The sequence below is a fragment of the Cottoperca gobio genome, chromosome 14, assembly GCF_900634415.1.
Source record: "Cottoperca gobio chromosome 14, fCotGob3.1, whole genome shotgun sequence".
In the NCBI taxonomy this organism is placed as follows: Eukaryota; Metazoa; Chordata; class Actinopteri; order Perciformes; family Bovichtidae; genus Cottoperca; species Cottoperca gobio.
The window spans coordinates 2,696,686-2,714,994 of NC_041368.1; the positions used below are offsets into that span (position 1 = coordinate 2,696,686).

The window sequence follows — 18,309 nt, forward strand, 5'->3', positions numbered from 1 at the left end:
GCAAAGATCTGTTTGGGAAATGTTTTACTATAGGGGCTCTTACTTTTTTGACATGTTGGTTATTTAAAAAAATAATAAGCACAATACAACACTGCATGATTTGCACACACACACACACACACACACACACACACACGCACACACACACACACACACACACACACACACACACACACACACACACACACACACACACACACACACACACACATTCCTCTCATATATCCTTCAGCTGTTACTGTTCAGTTCTTTGTGTCACGTTAGAGCTCTGCCATGGCTACAGTGACCTTGAAGCTCTGTATAAGAGAAAAGACAATATAGCAGCAGCACCAGTGTTGATTGTCATTTTAGCTCAGATTAGTCCACTTAAAGTGTTCCGCTGAGGAAGATGACAGTGCTGATGTACGAATGGGATTTAGACTCAAGGCCACGGACACTGAATCATCATCATAGTTCCTATTCTACCTCTAGCAGAAATCAGTCAGGGCACAATGAACACACACACACACACACACACACACACACACACACACACACACACACACACACACACACACACACACACAGACATGGAACACACAGACAGATAGGGTGTGTAGATCTAATAAAAACATAAAACACTGAAGGGGAATGATTTGTCTTACTCTATCCTACAGTATAGTTAATGCAATTAGTGTAATTAGAACGGTCCCCAGGGTGCGGGGGGGTGTAGGGTTTGTGGCACGGGAGGGGGAGAAAGGACGGGACGGGCCTTTCCTCAGGAAAACATATCACCTTCCACCACAATAGAGGCTGTCAGGAAACCACAGGCAGCCACATTGCTCTCTTGAGTCACCGAGTACTTTCGGACACGCTCTCACACTCATCAGTCACACACACACACTCTCCACAGCCTGGCAGCCCGCACAGCCCGCACACTCCAGGATGACATTGTACTGAAACACTGCAAGGCAATCTCATCAGGTAAGTCTCATTCTCTGCATTCACAGACAGCGTTTCAGTTTGGATTTGGATGCTTTCATTTTCATTTGGGAACATGGAGAGAACTGTTTTGTTCATTTATGCCGACAGTTACCCTTCTGATAGTATTCAAATGATAGTACTCTGCAGAAGTTATTACTCAGTTATGACGTGTTTGGACATTTTTCTTCCAGTCTATTTTACCCGTACACAAATTGATGCCTCGACATTTGTTGGGTTTTTGAAACAGTTATTGTCACTGATAGAATTTGAAAAACAGGTTGTTTGTGTTGCTCAGTGATTGATCGTGTAACTGAAGAAATCACACTTACATGTTATAGTGACCAAAATCACAGTTGAGGGAGATTCTCACCATCCTGGTTTGACTTTAGTTCACAAAAATGATTATGTATTTGAACATAATAAGGGCTGAATTATTTTTTAATGACAAATAGCCCTTCGTGATGTTAACTTTCTTTATATCACCTTTTGTTCTCTCAAGAAAATGTTTTGCTTGAAAAAAAACCTTTACAGCCATCAATAGTCCTCCTGTCCATCACTCTTCAGATATCTGATAAACACTAAGTAGAGGATTAGTTTAAGGCTATGTTCAAACATAGAAAAAACATTTTAAAAATGACAAACTGTCACAAAGGCAAACTTCATAAAAGCTGAGAAAACTACGGAAAGCATAGTATAAGCTTTCTTCACCCTTATACAGCACTGAAAGGATGTCCAGCTGATGCTGAGTTTGCTCTCATGACTGTCACAAAATGAATTGTGTATTAACAAAGATATACAGTATACAAGGACAAAGTATCACCACACCAGAAATCTGTGGACATGAACTTTAGAGGTCTGAGACATGTCCACATCACAGATCTTTTGAAAAATACAATTCCAACACATTTTTTGTCTCTTCTATTTGTCATGGATATATTTATTTCTCTCCACATGGCGACTTATAAATGCAAGTGCCAAGACGTTAATTGTCTCCATGGTTTCAGTACAGAGGCCAGCTAGACTGTTATCCCCACTCTCTACACTGAAGCGGCAGCAGCAGACGACTGTGGTTAGACAAGCGAGCTTCCAGGTGTGTGTGTATACATAACTAATAATAATAATAATAATAATACATTAGACTTGTATAGCGCTTTTCTTGCAACTCAAAGACGCTTGACAGAGTGAGTGACACTAAGATAAATATATAAACGAACAAAGTGCTGAGAGAAGAACACAACCCGGTTGCGGACAAAGAAAATGGATGTGGATTATTAGAATGAACTATTAGGAAGGTTAATTCATTCCGATAAAATTCATATTTTTCACTTCCAAGATAAATCCAGATGTGCTGAACTCTAAAGAGATTTAAATGTGCACATTTACATTTCCACACACTAATTATTTGAAGGTTTACATATTGGATCATATTATTTCAAAATAGAATTGTTGAGGCATTATTATATGAATTTTGTTTAAACATGTACAAGTATAGTACAAATTATCTTTGGATAATATGTAGGAATAAGTGTTTAAAAGGCTTTAATTCTGCATTGGGTGACGACAAATGTCAAACACCAATGTTAATTGATTTGATTTTTTTAATCTATCTTTAAAAATGCCTTTTAAGTTACATTTGAAGCTAATGTGAGACTTCTGTTTGAGTTTACAATCATCAGTGTTTTCAGTACAAAGTCCATCTTTGTGTTTCAGTGTTTCCTCGCAGAGAGAGATTCATAGTAAGATGATCACTTGATTTGTCTAACTCAGACTCATATTAGCTTTGGCTGGAATACCTTTTTGCACACAACGTTAGTTGGATTTAGTTACAACCAACAAACTGTTCATTATTATTTTATTAACTATTATAATATTTATGAAAGACTGTGCTTCCACATGTGAATAGGAAGCAATATGATGAGTACACATTTTCTTATTTGCTTAGTGAAGTGTTATTTGCATAACCAGCCTGTGAACGGATGTTTTTGCTTCCAGTTATATAAACTGTCTGATGGCTGGTGTAGCAGCAGAAACAGCTTTCCTATGCACTGAAAGGATGGAGTCGTGTCTTTTGTACAGGGTTTTAAAAGGTATTTTGTAAGATATCCTTCTTAATACAGCTCTGTGGTGTATGTGTTGCCATACAGGATTCCTATGGGTCGTGTATTTAAATGACCAGATAGTGTCTGAGCAAGCAATTCATTCTGAAGTTGATAATCAGTTACTCATATATTTGACCTTTTTATAACTGAACATTATGACATTGTCCTTGTTTTGCAGTTTGGTCAAATCTCTAGCGCAATCATGCCCATTCTGAAGAAGCTCCCAGGAAGGTCCAAGAGCTGCCAGGAGTTCCCCAGAGTGAACGGTGAACTGATCCTTCCCCGGCTGGACTTGGATGTCCGGGACTTGAATGATCTGAAGGAGCTGAACGATCTGAAGGATCTAAACAAGAACTTAAACCCCTTTGAGGATGTGGACCTGTATGAGGATGAGAGGAATGATGGTGACATGGGCCTCATCATGGGAGAGGTTAGGGGTAACCTGCAGCTCAGGTCCACCCGTGATGGGGAGGAGGAGGAAAACGAGGTGAACGCAGAAAGGCACGGGGCAGGGAATCCTAAAGGGAAGCCCTTAAAGGGGACCCTGGAGCGTATCTGTGGAGTGTCGCCTCTCAAAACCCTTGGAAAACTGGGGAAGGGGCTGCGCATATCAGGACGCAATGTATGGGGGAACAACTCTTCTCACTATAGCCCTGGAAACTCAAACAGTCTCCCACCAGAGAGGGAGAAAAGGAAAGGACTACGCAGGGGCTCCGAAGGAATTATGACCCTGCTCCGGTGAGGAGGGGTGGGAAGGAAGAAGAGTTGAACCTTAAAAGATTTTAGCTGTTGTGTGTCACTGAATTGTGAAGAAATGAGTTCTGATATAAAGAGAAGCACATGTTAGGTGCTTTAGCAGCTGGGGATGACATTCTTGTGGAGTGCAAACAGTAACATGAAAATCGTAAAAAAGATTATGATTAGAATATTATTGCTATATTTATTCTATAAACACAAAGAACCAAAGGATTGTTTAAGATTAAGAAGTAAAAAATGAAATGCCTTTTTACATTATGCTGTAGAAAGCCTTTCAGAAGCATTTATATCCTCTGATGGAGGATAATAAAACGGTAGAAAAGGCTTGTAATAAAGACCGAAATAAATGTTGCATACATTACATACATACAAAAGCACATTTTAAGGATTCAACAGCAAAAGACTATAAAAAAATGAACAACAAATAACATCCCATAACACCGACAGAAATCAATTGAAATCAAAAGGACCCTTGTAATGCAGTAATGTTACTATCACAGAAAAACTGTAAAATAAATAAGAGAGTCAAGGCCTTTTTGAACGGTAGTGCAACAACACAGTTGTTATAGTGTGATGAATTAGCCTCAGTCCGAGAGAAGAGGGTGAAAGATGGAAAACCCCTTGTTTCTGTTGCTGACCGGTGATATAATACCATATAGTTTGCTTATTTCCTGAGGAGTTATGTGATATGCTATAGCAACTTGTTGCTCTCCGGAACCTCTTTTGTTTTTCACCGACATGTTGAGTACTTGCTGTGCTTACTCAAAGGGACTATATTTAACTGAGGCAGTCATGCTCACAGTTTAACAGATGTGTGAATATGTGGCATTCCAAACATAGCTGCGACGAGGCCATACTGTAGAGTACAATACACACAGTCTCATGAATGTCATTCCTTTCATACATTACTGTAAATGCAAGTAACGCATTCTGATAGTTTATCTTATTTCTAAGTTTTTCTAAGTTTTAGGTGTTTTCGGTAGCAGTCATTCATGTTATTTGTTGCTGCTGTGGATACTGTGTAGCCTTACAGGTCGACGTAAGGAGGAGCGCAGAGAAAGCCTGCCCTGCGGAAACCTGAGCACAGACAGCGAGGCGGAGGCTTCCAGGCAGCCCTCCTTCCTCAGGATGGTCAGTCTGGGCAAGCTGAAGAGGGAGTCCATGTCAGACAAGGCATCCCAAGAGGCTGAGGAGGAAACAGAAGAGGAGGAGCCAGTGGTCAAAACCAGAGAGCCTCTCTCAGGTAACAATCAGAGAAGGATCAGGTGTAAAAAGTCCATGTCCAGAAAACAAAACAAAAAACACATCAAGTAATCTAGAAGAATCTGTCTTTCCTTTAGATTAGAGAATGTTGCTCTTCCTGGTCAAGCTTCAGCAGTACTTCCCACAATCCTAGACAACTCTCTGATGAGGCTGAGAGGTCCCCAGACCCCTGAGTCACTGGGTTCAATCACCACTAGACTGTGAAACCAGGAAATGACTGCACTTCCTCCTACTCCAGGGTCCTTTAGATAGAAGTTCAACCAAACTACTGTTCACAGACTCCACAGGGAACCTATAGGAATAGAAGAGTGTGCAGAATGAGCAACAAATAACCCTGTTTGTCAGTCAGGCACACGCACACCACTCAATAACCATGAAAACAGTTATACCCTTTCCCAGTTTGTTGGTCAGCCCTTATTTTTGCGACTTTGGCAAATAAACATAGCTGCCTTTTTCTCTTCTTGCTCCGCACAGTACTGGAGATCCTACAGTTGGTCAACCACAGGGACCTTCTCCTGGCTGACACACACATGCAGGAGCTGGAACGAGAGTGTAAGCTGCTGTCTCTCCTTACAACCCCGACTACTTCCATCCTTACTCCTAGCCTTTGTCCCAGCACCCCTCCTGGCATGAATACCTTATCATCCTTATCCTTTGATGACTCCCTTTGCTCCAATGCAACACTGGACTCAGGCCGGCGGAAGGTTAAGGATGTGGAGCTCCTGTATGAGGCTCTGCAGCAGGAGATGTGGGATGTTGTGCGGGAATCCCTCCGCCAACCCAGCGCTGGTCCAAACCTTGGGCTGGTGGTGCTGGTGATCCAACAGGAGGAGCATGCTGATGCTACCTGGGCCCTGAGGGAGGTAACCAAGCCAGAGCAAGAGGGCCTCCAGATCCAGCCCAACCAGCGTCCTCGAAGACTTAAGATGAAGTGGAGGCAGGCTGTGGCGGAGGCCGCAGACTGGAGCCTGCCACATCAGGTAGATACCCAGGCAGGCCAGCTGGCCTCATACCTGGAGCGCCTGAGGAGTCGGATGGTGGATGACCTGGATGCAGCAAGGAGGAATGCTGTATCCATTTACCCAGAAGAGTTTGCTGCCTTCCAGGTGTATGTGGACAGCTACCATCGAGCCGTGGCCAAACGTCTTCGGACCATCACCAGAGGCCCACTGCAGATCACAGACGTCTACTCTTTACTGGACTGGTTCTACAACATCTACAACAGGTAGGGCAGTGAACCTCACTATTCAATAATGGTATATCAAACTGTTAAAAACCTGGAAACTGGACTGGTTTAGTAATGGTTTCTAATTTTCTACCAGGGATGTCCTAGGAACCATCGGGACAGCCACACCCATCAACTATGCTTCACTGGAGCCCATCTTGCCTCAAGACACAGTGGAGAAGCTGGAACAAGACTGCATCAGCATCATCAGGGTAAGAAATGTTCTTTTCACACAGCTGTTCTTTATAAAATCTGGATACACAGTTTAATTTTACGTTGTGATTTTCAGGAGAAGGTGACACTAGAGTTGATTCAGGTTCTGGATGAAGAGGAGAGCCGATGGGCCCAGACTCTGCACATAGAGGAGTATCAGTCCCACCTAGCACGTTCAGTCATCCAGGTACATTGTCACATGTCATTTTCACTGTGAATTTTTTTTGTCAATTATTTTTAGCCTAAGATACAGCAGTTTTATCGCTCGTGTCTTTCACTATTCCAGAGGTTGAAGGTGGACTTGGACAGATCTACATCTGTGAACCAGTTTCTCGGGGCAAGAGTGGCTCGCTGTAGTCTTGTTGGACTGGCTGACTTTCTCTACAAGTAAGTATATGTTATCAGTGGCATGAAGTCAGGCAAACCGTTAAAAAAAAATCTCAAAATTGTAATTAATAAAAAGAGTTGTGTGATTTTCAGTAAATGAAAATAAAATAATATAATATAGTAAAGTTAATATTTCTACAGGATAGGATTTATAGATTGTATTAGCATGTTTTCATAAAACATCTGTGTGCAGTTTCCAGAGGAAGGTGGAGATGTTCCATGATACTCAGGCAGAATTTGGAGACCGAGGGGACGGATATGTTTCCAGGACCATATCTGTGGTCAACTGCTGCCCTCCTCTCAGGTAGACAAAATATTAATTATTCAACTGACAAACTTCATTTTCTGCAGTAATTTGCTGAAAGTCCATATTAATGTCTTCGTGTAGATCCTTAGTGGAGCGCTGCAGGCAGTGTGACCCACAAGGCAGCGAGGAGCCTGCGCAGAGAGCCAACTCCTCCCTGGACAGGATCATCAACCAGTCAGTGAGGGTGCTGACTGACAGACTGTTTGAGCACATCAGGGTGAGTAAGTCATAAGAAAGTCTCATTGCAGTCTTTAAAGCTTGTTTGTCTTTAACAAGACTACCATCATGGCCAGGAAATATGTCTACTGTACCTTTAACTGTAGGGTGATACATTTGAAAAGAATCCCATAAATGTAGCTTACTTCCTTGAAACACAATTATGTCATTTAATTAATGATTCATATTTTATATGATAATCATGTTTTGTTTGTAAAATCTCAATCTACCAAGTAACTACAGACATCAGTTTAATATTGTGCAGTAAAAAGTAATCTATTTGATAATAACGTGACATCTGAAATGTAGTACTTTGTTTGCGTTCTCTGTTAATCAGAACATGTGTGTTGTTGTTGCAGCCTTTCTTTGACAAACTGATAAAGAGAAAATGGCTGAACAACACAGAGGCCTTTGAGGCCATCGAAGCCAGCATTAAACAACACTTCAAGAAGTTCAGAAGGATGGACTCTCCGCCTTATCAGGTTACATTTGTTTGATTAATTAGAGGTGGTGTTTAACATTTGGAAGTACTCTACAGCATTTGCTTGAAGGTTATATGTCAGTGATTCATTTTCTGAATGACTGACAGACCCTGGTGGGAGAGGTGCACCGGCGGGTGCTGGTGGAGTATGTCCGTGCCATCATGCGGGGACGGGTCATCTGCACGTCCTCCAAGATGAGAAAGAGGATGGCTTTCCGTCTGCAAGATGAGGCCAAACAGCTGAAAGGACTCTTTAAGGATCTGGTAAGTCTGTACTTCACACAAAACATTCTATTTTTAAATGAATCAGACAATGTCATTAAAGTTTTATTTAAACTGCAATGAACTCTTTAGTGTGGCAAAGTACAGTTAGTACCTTATGGAAGGAGACTGAAACCCATTGCTTTTCAGGAGACCGTGAGCATTATAAATAATTCCAATATGCTGATTATTAAAAACACTGAGCAGAGCTGGCGCCGGGAATGCAGAGTCTGGTGGCTGTAAATGAAGCCTGACCCCTCAAACTTCCTAGGTCATGAATAACTCAGACTGTTGATACAGGAGTGAGCTCTAAAAAATGGCTGCCGTCAGTGAGATGGAGATGGATGGACCGGGCTTACGTTAGCACTTGCCAGAGGAGGGAAGAGGGTGTAAAACAACTAGGCCTGACAGCGTGGCATTTGCCCTCTTTCTGTATGCGAGTTCAAACAAGTGTCCGTCACCTCGGCTGACAACAGGAAGCTGCTGTGTTCAGAAGGAACTTCCTGTTCCTGTCAGCTGGCCGGCTTTGATGTGGCTCTGGGATGGCCTTGATGGCCTTTTTCACTGAGGAGCGGGATGAAGTGTCTGTGGAAACTAAGGGGGGGTTAATGGCTGTCTAAAAAAGACGTCTTTATTTTTAGTGAATGCCAAGCCAAAGAATTCTGCTTTCTTTTTCCTGAGTGTGAAAAACCTGACCTAGAATAACAGAGGTGGAGTTTTGTTATTCACATAGTAAATCACCTGAATGTTGCCTTGTAATCTGTGTTTCCTCTGAAGGTTTGATTATTCTTAAAAACACACATGCTTAATCGAAAGGATAAGTCATTTGGATGAACAGCGATTACAAACACAGTGAACTTTACATTTAGTTGACCAAATTTCCAAAAGGGTTTTCTTATGGTAATAAATACTTGTTGTTGCACAATAATTAAATTGTTGCTACGCTCTTTGTCTACTCTGTGCTTCAGGAATCAAGTTCATCCTGGTTAGACAGCATCATCTGCCACCTGGCTGACATCATTCTCCTGGAGGACACTCCCTCCATCCAGATGGAAGTTGCTGTCCTGGTGAAAGAGTTTCCAGATATACGGTGAGGGCTTTAATAAATTAACAGTGTTGGAACATTTCTATTGCAAACAGGAAGCGTCTATAAAAACAGATATTCTCTCTACTGTAACCCCGAAGGTACTATATTTTTTTATGCTTATTGCTACACATTCAGTGCTGTTTTGGGCTCTTAGCCAAAGCAAGACAAAAAGTAGGACTATGTATGTTTTTTGTTTTGTTTAGTTTTTTGTCACAAAGGATCATAACAAGGAAAAGGAGCACGGAAACATACCTACATTAACTTTGCTATTTTTGGAGAGGAGAGCGGGTCTGTTTTGAGAATGGATGAGGCTGAGAGGCCTCAGGGGGGGGGGGGGGGGGGGCTGTTTGTGCACAGATTAAGACTCAGGTGACGGTTGGCAACCTACGACCGCGTGTGACGCATAACCCTCCACGGAGCAGACAGGAAGCTGCTGCCGAGTACTTCCTGTTCCTGCCACCCTGCAGGAGACAGACTGGTGCCACACTTGGAAGAGGGAGAGGTGTGGAAGAGGAGAGCAAAACACAGTAGTTCAGACCTGGAGACATGCTAACTCACTGCTTGACTCAACCCTTTTGTTTACTGTATGGCATCCCCTGCTGGTATTTTAGGAGATCAAAGGCTGCCAGCCTTTCTTGAGTTTTCTGGGTGCTTCATTTAACTGCAGCAGAGTCCATTCATACACGTGACTGTGCTTACACATGGGCATACAAGTCAATCCTTCAAACACACATCTCTCCTCCTTATCCAAATATGTACTTCAATGCCAACTGACATGCTTTGTAGATTAGTTATTAGACATTAAGAAAAACAGCTTTTGGATCAACAAATCCCTTGATGACACTTTGCTTTGTCAAATATAAAGCCCTTGTGAAATGTGCCTTTTTAGAAGGTAGCACCAAATGTTCTGCTCCTTCCCAGAAACAGATGCTGTGACTAAGAGAGATGTGACTGTTGCTTAAAGTCATGACAGTCTTTGACGACACCAAACAGACCCAATTTCCATTAACACCCGTCTACCCCCTTTCCTCCCTGTATCCTTCCTCCCTACAGGAAGAAGCACGTCTCCACCCTGCTGAATATAAGAGGGATGATGCGACAGGCAGAGCGCCAGGAGATTCTCAACATTGTCAAAGACTTTGAATGCAGCAATGCCTTCATGTGCAGGGACCACGCCCTGTTTTCTGACATCCCCATCACCTCAGAGGTGCACTGCATCAGCCTGGGCCTCCTCCGTCTCGCCATCACCGTCTCCAACTGGTTCTCAGAGCACCGTCCCCGGCGAAACCGCAGGACAAGTGGCAGAAATGCAAAAACACCTCAACCTGCCAATAATATGGAAGACATAAATAAACTACACAGAGAAGACTAGCTGTTGGTGTTTGTGTTAGGAGAGCAGTCACAGACATACTGTGAAGGTAGTGATGAGATGTACATGCACCTTGACCAGAAACTGAATGTAACAAATATTGTTACCCAAAACTTGACCTCAGGTACTGCTCGTACTGTACACGCTCACTGACTTTTCTCCATCTCCAGATGTACATTGTTAATGGAAATGTGAAACAGACTGCACATCATAATAATCACCATGAATTCTAGCTTTTGTTTATGTTGATCATCACATCTACAGAAGTAAACAAGTGGTATCAAATATCCTCAAAATGTAACCTCTTCAGTCTTTCTCAGCCCTTTATCCCCCACATCATTGTAGAAACAACTGCCATGCAATAGATCTAGGATGTTTAACATGCATTTACCAAACCATATACCCATTCTCTGGTATATAGCCCACATGTATGTAAGGATCTAGTGTATGGAAATAGAAATGTGTTGAACTCTCACTGTGAATGAAATGGATCTGTTGCTGGAAACATAATAAAAACCCATTGACTGGGTCGACTAAACCGATTCAGCAGCTCTGTCGTTGTGTTCTGTACATCAGGTTTTGTCTGCATACTGTGACAGTTATGTCAACTTCCAGCTATTAGAATGGATATGTTACTGTACAATGAATTGTCTTATTTTGCCTTCTTCTAACTTTAGGTGTTGTGGCCCCTGAACATGGGAGTGTCAGACAATAAGTCTACACTTATGTTAAACAATACATACCAAAAGGCCCTTTGACAAACAGACGAGGGCCTAGTTCTGACGCAGAACTGCATATACACACATACTTCATGCCTTCATTGTTTATCTTAAGGATATGGCAGCTTTGTTCACTAAACTGAGATCTTGAAATATGGGGCTCCACAACGGCTCCTATATGACGCTCTACCGCTGTACAGCATGAGGGGTCATGCACCCCGAGGCCAACAACGGGATGTTTTTCGATAAACAAAGATTTCCTGTTGTCCACCAAGGTGCCAACGGATGCTTTTATTGGAGCCAAGTTTACGTTATGTACTAGGAGGGAACTTCCCCTCTACTGTTCAGAGTGAAGGTGAAGCAGCCTCGGAGCATTTCCATATCTGAGCTCCTCGTTTACTTGTCAAAACAAAGTCAGCCTGCCTCAGTAGGGATCGGTCTGCACACTGACTTCTGCAAGTTTTTTAGTGGCCAGCTTGCTCTATCGAAATGTAGAAATGACTACTCAGGTCTGTTGTCAGGTTGTTGGAGTTGTTGATGGCTGGACACACTGACACATGTTTATCTGAAAATCATTATAAAGTCTGGTGAGGTGTTTGAGCATCTCATTGTGAAAAAGATTATTAAAATAACTTTTTTTTTTTTTTTTTAAGTTTTCTGCCTTTATTAGCTGAAGGACATGACAGGGTGAGAGAGAGCAAAGGCATGCAGGTCGGATTCAAACCTGGGCCGCTGCGGTAAGGACTGAGCCTTGGTGTGTTATCTGCTGGTCCACCAGGTGAGCTTCAGGGCACCCGACACATTCAGTCCTGTCAATAACTCTAACTGTAACATCCCAGAACTCACTTTAGAATGGGGAACATATTCCGAGAGAGACTTAATTTAAAGTTATTTGGACTCTATTAACACTTGCAGTTTGGTGTTTTGTTACGTATGAGTAGACCATATTTCTTAAGTGTAATTAAGAGACAATGACTATTCTTGTGCTACTACCACCTTTATAATGCCCAAAATGAGAAAAGCAACTTCCTTATTTACCATCAATAAGCAGTAATTAGGAGGTTATTGAGGGAAAACTCTTAGTTAACGGCCTAGTAGTTGTAGAATATGGTCATGCAGAAGCCATTAATAAGTGCTTTATAATAACTAATAAATAGCCAATATGCTACTATTATGCATTCTAACAAGCAACTAGTTATTTCTTCCTTTCTTCCTGCAGCGGTCAGACTGTACAATCACCACGGCCCCTGGTAGACCACCACACCAAGAAAAGTCTATTCCAACACTGCAACTATCAATGCCTGTGCAATATTCACTTTTTATTCACTTTTTTTATTCACTTTTTATAACTTTTGCTGTCAAATTGCTCTCAAGTGCAATATTCTCTTTTATAACTTTTGCAATTACACTGTCATGTGCGACTGTACTTATATTATATTACTGTTACTGTATTTCTATTCTATTTAATTGTGTACTCTCTTTGTTGTAACAATGTAAATTTCCCCGTCGTGGGACAATTAAAGGATTTCTGATTCTGATTCTGGTTAATGGTTACAATTGTAATCTGTTAGAGTTCCAATGCAATTTAAAGTGTATATGCTGTTGGATTTGCATTGATTTCACAAGTTACATATTAGGTTGGAATCACATTAAAGTGGACTGCCTGTTTATCTGTTTTGCTCCAGATATATTAACAAGAACTGCTCACTGCTTTGTTGCAATCACACGTCAAATGTTTCCGACTGTCCATCCTGCAACGTGTTCAGTCCTGCAGCAACTTCCTCTTTATGAAATGTGTTTGATATATGGTTAAATGTAACCAGCATGCAAACTTGTGAATGCATCACAAGGCAAAGACTCATATGTCTGAAAAAAAGTTTCAAACGTCTTTAAATATTTCTTCAAACTGTTTACCCGTTACCGACAATAGATCTCAGATCTCTGACCCAGGACTGCACCGTGCACTTGTTTTTATTTTTAACAAGTTCCACGAATTTGTGGGACAGAACAGGAAGAACATTAAGTGAAGTTGGCATCAACTGAATGTTAAATTTGGCAGTGTGGCTTTTTGAGTCATATGTATATCTGAGAGCATTATCAGACGTCCTTTCATATAGCAGTCTGAAGCCGGATGTTAAATCGCTGTTTTCCAGGTATTTCAGGCAGGGATTGCCATCTCTGACTGAGGAGAGCCAAACTCTTGGAGGTTTCCCTCAATCAAGCTGTTGAAAGTGGAACGGTCCACAGTATCACAATGCAATCCCTGGGAAGCACTCCCCTGCTTCCTCTCATTAACACAGCTCTGCAATGGAAAATCCATCTGGCTGTATTCACTGTTTGTTTTCGGAAGCAAGCCTAACCCAGTCTTTGTTCACACTGTCATGCACTTTTTGTAGTTCCTCTCTTTTCTGTTGTTTGCTTCTCATGCAGTGCTCCGTATATGTAAAACTACTCAATTATAAGGTGTTGTGGCTGAGAGGGGCACTTGTCTCAGGTCAGATCTGAGCACTGGGGCTTGTTTAGTCTAGACGAGTTCGCTCCAATGTTTCTTTTCAATTTGCTTCAGTCAATACATCTCTGCCCATAACTCAGGCCATGGTTCTCATATGCCAGCTCAATTAAATATTTGGCTAATAACCATTTTTATAAAAAAGATATCAGCCATTTAGCGCTCTTCACCTCCAATAGGGAACATTAGTGCCGCTCAAAAGAACCTGGATATGCTTATTTATTTTACTCACTTGCAGATACAGTGTGCCTTGACAACTCTCCATGCTGATGCACACAAGTACAATGAGATGTGACTGTCAAACAGCATCCTTTAAATTTAGGAAACAACCAAATTAAAATGTTCCTTTTACTATATTTATGTTTGTTTGTTGATTGTCTGTTTGGTTTGAATGTCTAACAGCATATAACAAGATTGCAATATTTTACAGCAGAAAACTCTCGACACTTGGATGTCAGAGCATCCTTGAATGCACCACCAGACGAGTTTTCTAAATAGTTCCTGTTCCCAACTTTATTGATTCACTAGTGCAGTGCTGTTCAGAACAAGCCGATTGCTCGGCCACCTGTATTGCTGCTGGCAGCTTTCTCGAGAACCACTCATCCAAATACCTTAACACTCAACAATTCCCTCCCCTGGGTCCTGAGCAATACACCTGCCAAGTCTAAAGTCAGTCGGATCAAAGGTTGTCAATTACCAATTACCAATTACCAAAATCACCAATAAATATATCCTGTAGATCCCCAGTCTCTCTTTCTTTATCTGTTCTTGAATGTACTGTAGCAAGCAACACAGAGCGAGCTGTACCCAGCATGCCGTTTGGCAGTGTATTAGTTGATAGGGGTCTCCTCTCAATACACGACATGGTTTGTACATAACAAAGTAATAATAAATAGGTCTCTTTCTCTTAGGATCTCACTGCGCTTCCTTGGGTCCTCAGCAACACGACCACCAAGTGTGTAGTTAATTAGATGAACGGTTGTCAAGAATATCAAAGGACAGACAGACAGAAAGATTAGCTCCGTTAGCGGTCAGCACTGTTAGCCAAGCATACCGCAGCTGACAGCTAACTAGCTGTAACTGTAGTAACAGCATGAGAAGATGCGTTTCGTTAAGTCATTGTTTTAAGTCAGCAGTCAGTGAAGGTATAAAACAGTCAATTAAATAGTTTTTTTTAGAAATCCAGGTCCTTGAGCATACAGTCATAAATGTACACAAAAAACATTAGTTTGATGGGTCCGGTAGTATGCGAGATTAGCCGTGGGCATACAGATGCACACAAACACACTCACAAGCGAACGCAACATGTCCTCCAGGCTTACGCCTGGCAGAGTTAATAAATGGAAACTAACTGCTTGGAAGGGAGGAAGTTAATTAACGCTTTGGAACTTGGTAAACTTTGGAAAATGGCTGGCAGTAAAATAAATATAGTTACATGTCTTTGCACTTAGTGGAGGTGGTTTTAGTTGAGTTGTGGACCTGTCAGCCAACAAAACAGGTCATTTATGTGTGATTATGCAACCACACCTAAATGACCCGTTCCGACATGACCCCTCAAAACCTCCTGTCCTCTCCCATATCCAGTATACACTGTCTGTCAGGATGGCTGCCCACTTGAACCAAAACAATGGTGCACTTCGTCACTCCTGGTGGGATATCCTGATTTATGTTATCTGAGTGTATCCATCCAGTGGATCTTTATTTAGCGATGAGGAGGTGCAAGGCCCTGCCTGCCGGTGCCTACTAAACTCCAGATCAGACCGAACAGACACGCCAACCTGTTTGTTTCGCTGTCAACAGTCACATTGAATCATCATTCTCAGGCCTTGGCCACAGACGAATCGAGGAAGTCACCTTTGTTCAAAGCAGGGACTGCAACCTAAAATAAACTTTGACAATACCTTAATCATTTTTCTTTCTTAAAATGCATCAGCAAGACAAGCCTTTATTTCTTTAAATGTTGATACGTTCTATTTGTGCTCAAAGTTATCCTGGGTGGATGCATATATATAAATATTTGTGCTCAGGTCTACGCTGGCCTGATGCCACTTACACTGTAAACATCCCAACCTGTGGAGTTATTTGTTTTCCTTTGTTTAAACTATTTGGACGTGTATATAATAGTGAGAAAAAAACAGGTGGAGACTTTGTTGGTCTTGAATGTCTGTATTTATGCAAGCACATCCCCTGGCCTCACAGACCTGGCCTCATTACAGCAGGACGCTCAGCATCAACGCCAATCAACCAATGATACAGCGGTAAATAAGAAGATGGAAATCTCCAGATGATGATGATCATCATAAAGGAAGCAAACCAAGTGAATTAGGATCTTAGAAAATCCATCAGTTTGATTATTTTAGCCATGCATGGCTCTAGGGAGGGCAGTGTTGATCTGTCTGTAGGTCTGTGGATGGTGGATGGATTACCATGACATTTTGTGACATGACCAAAACCTCTATAGACTCTCCTTTCAATTGAACGCCTCCATGAGGTTGACATTTGTGGTTTTGAGTGAAATATCTCAACAATTATTGGATGGATTACAATGAAATATGGCACAGGCAAACATTCATGTCCCCCTTAGGATATACTTTAGTGTCCCTTCACTTTATGACCAAATTCCTGCAAAACATATGACATTCCCACAATAAAGATACTGAACATGGAGAAGACAACTTATACCTGCTTAGCATCAGCATGTCATCATTGTGATGTTAGCTTTTAGCTAAAAGCCCCACTGTTCCTAAGTAGGCCTAAAGTCTCACAGAGCTGCTAGCATGGCTGTTTGACACGAGAGGCAAAAGAAAGAGGAGAGAGTGGGGATGACAGTGAGTGACTGTGCTGTCAGATCTTTTCATGAAAAACAGGGTGGACAAGCGGACATCCTTAAAGGCTGTGTATTTGTGAGGGAAGTCCATGTCCTAGAGGCCTCACCTTTACTCTCTGGGAAGAATTGCTGTTGTTGTAACCCCAAGCATGGTCATAGCAGCCTCCGACAGAAAAAGTGGCAGCTGTGGAAAATTGAAAACGTTTGGATAATGAAGTCTGTCTTGTTGTGCTGTTCTGCACTACAATCACACCATTAGGAAATGTTTTTAAATTAATAAATTAATCATGAATCAGTCAATCAACATATCAATCAAGGACTTGCTTACCCTTAAAAATGTCCCTGAATAATTTCCTAATGACAACAAAGTGTTGCATCATTTATCCAACTAAGAGCAGCTCCGGCATTAATGAAGAAGCCTCCCCCATGTTGTTTTGTCTCAATCTTTCCTACCTGCCAGCAAGTTGCCTATTACTACAGCTAACAACAAATTTATTGGCTCAGACCATTTGCAAGAGCGGAAACTACTTTGCATGGCAAGGAATAAGTCTGGAGCTAAACAATGGTTCCTCTTGTGAAATATTGCAACAGGGTCTCACCTTTGGCTCCTTGGGCTTCTCCCTCAGCTTATTTACGTAAGCAGGTTGTGTTCTGTACCCCATCAGGAAAAGGTGTTGCAGGAAACCTAAATCTGAGGTGGGATTTCGAGTAAACATTAGACAAAGTTTCAACATTAGACCCCAAAAGAGAACTTATCTGATCCCTCAGGGAGGTGAAAGAAAGGGTATACACAAGTGTGACCCGTAGCCCAGAAGCCTCACGGAGCCAAAGATTGACTTTAATGGATTTGATTGGAGGCTGTGTTGTTTCCACATTGCTAGGAGGTTATGCTGACCTACAGTCTATTGTGTTCAATACCAATTACCACTAAGTTGCTTTTTGGTGCACAATAAACATGATGAAACAAGACATGACAAACAGCACAGTAAATAAATGTAGCAGAAGAAATCATTGACACACTGAAGGTACTTGTATATAATGTACAGAATGGCTGTTTAGCAGGTGTCCGTCACGCTACCAAGGACTATAACCTGTGAAAAAGTGAAAAATAAAGTCAAATGCTTCACTTTTATTCCTATTCGGAAAATGTAATTAGTTATTTTTAATTTTGGTCCAATGGTGGAAAAAGTATCCTTTACTTTGATAAATGTTATATTACCTCTATGTAAACATACTCAGTTGCAACAAATTAACTTAAAATATGTAACAGTAGGCATCATGCTGAATGTCACCATTGTATATTACATGGCTGTGGTATATTTTCTGCCACAAAGAAGCCATATCAAGGGCTGAATAACAATGAAATAACTATGTATCCTATATTGGATATTTTTGCAGTAATTACTTGGCAGCCTGTAATGTGATGTTCCTCATTGAACATGTGTGACATGGTCACACTCCCAACAACAATATTTAGATTTTGAACTCATCATCAGTATGAAAGTTAATTCTGAGCAGTTTGATAAATCATGAAAAGACATAAATATCTTCGGCCATATGATGCAACTTTTTAACAACAATTTAATGTAGTGAGTAATATTCATAACTAGTTTCAGACATAACATTT

At 41.4% G+C, this 18,309-nt stretch overlaps 1 protein-coding gene across 2 annotated transcripts; it reads left to right on the forward strand.

Annotated features, from left to right (window-relative positions):
- The first annotated feature begins 825 nt into the window (after window positions 1–825).
- On the forward strand, window positions 826–11,138 carry exoc3l2a (exocyst complex component 3-like 2a). Of its 2 annotated transcripts, none has more exons than XM_029448378.1 (13): window positions 826–963; window positions 3,241–3,800; window positions 4,844–5,061; window positions 5,556–6,306; window positions 6,404–6,518; window positions 6,596–6,706; window positions 6,806–6,906; window positions 7,100–7,210; window positions 7,295–7,430; window positions 7,789–7,911; window positions 8,019–8,174; window positions 9,140–9,261; window positions 10,312–11,138. In XM_029448378.1, the coding sequence occupies exons 2-13, from the start codon at window positions 3,265–3,267 to the stop codon at window positions 10,628–10,630; spliced, it is 2,799 nt and encodes a 932-aa protein (XP_029304238.1). In that variant the 5' UTR covers window positions 826–963; window positions 3,241–3,264; the 3' UTR covers window positions 10,631–11,138. The 2 variants fall into 2 exon arrangements, with proteins under 2 accessions (XP_029304238.1, XP_029304239.1); XM_029448379.1 differs by lacking the exon at window positions 826–963 and adding an exon at window positions 1,985–2,053.
- The last annotated feature ends 7,171 nt before the right edge of the window (window positions 11,139–18,309 follow it).

Bases quoted from the DNA above. Each gene is read 5' to 3' on its own strand.
- exoc3l2a (XM_029448378.1), top strand. From the start codon at position 3,265: ATGCCCATTCTGAAGAAGCTCCCAGGAAGGTCCAAGAGCTGCCAGGAG. The intron at 5,062-5,555 runs GTAACAATCAGA...TGCTCCGCACAG, and splicing joins AACCAGAGAGCCTCTCTCAG to TACTGGAGATCCTACAGTTG. The intron at 7,211-7,294 runs GTAGACAAAATA...GTCTTCGTGTAG, and splicing joins AACTGCTGCCCTCCTCTCAG to ATCCTTAGTGGAGCGCTGCA.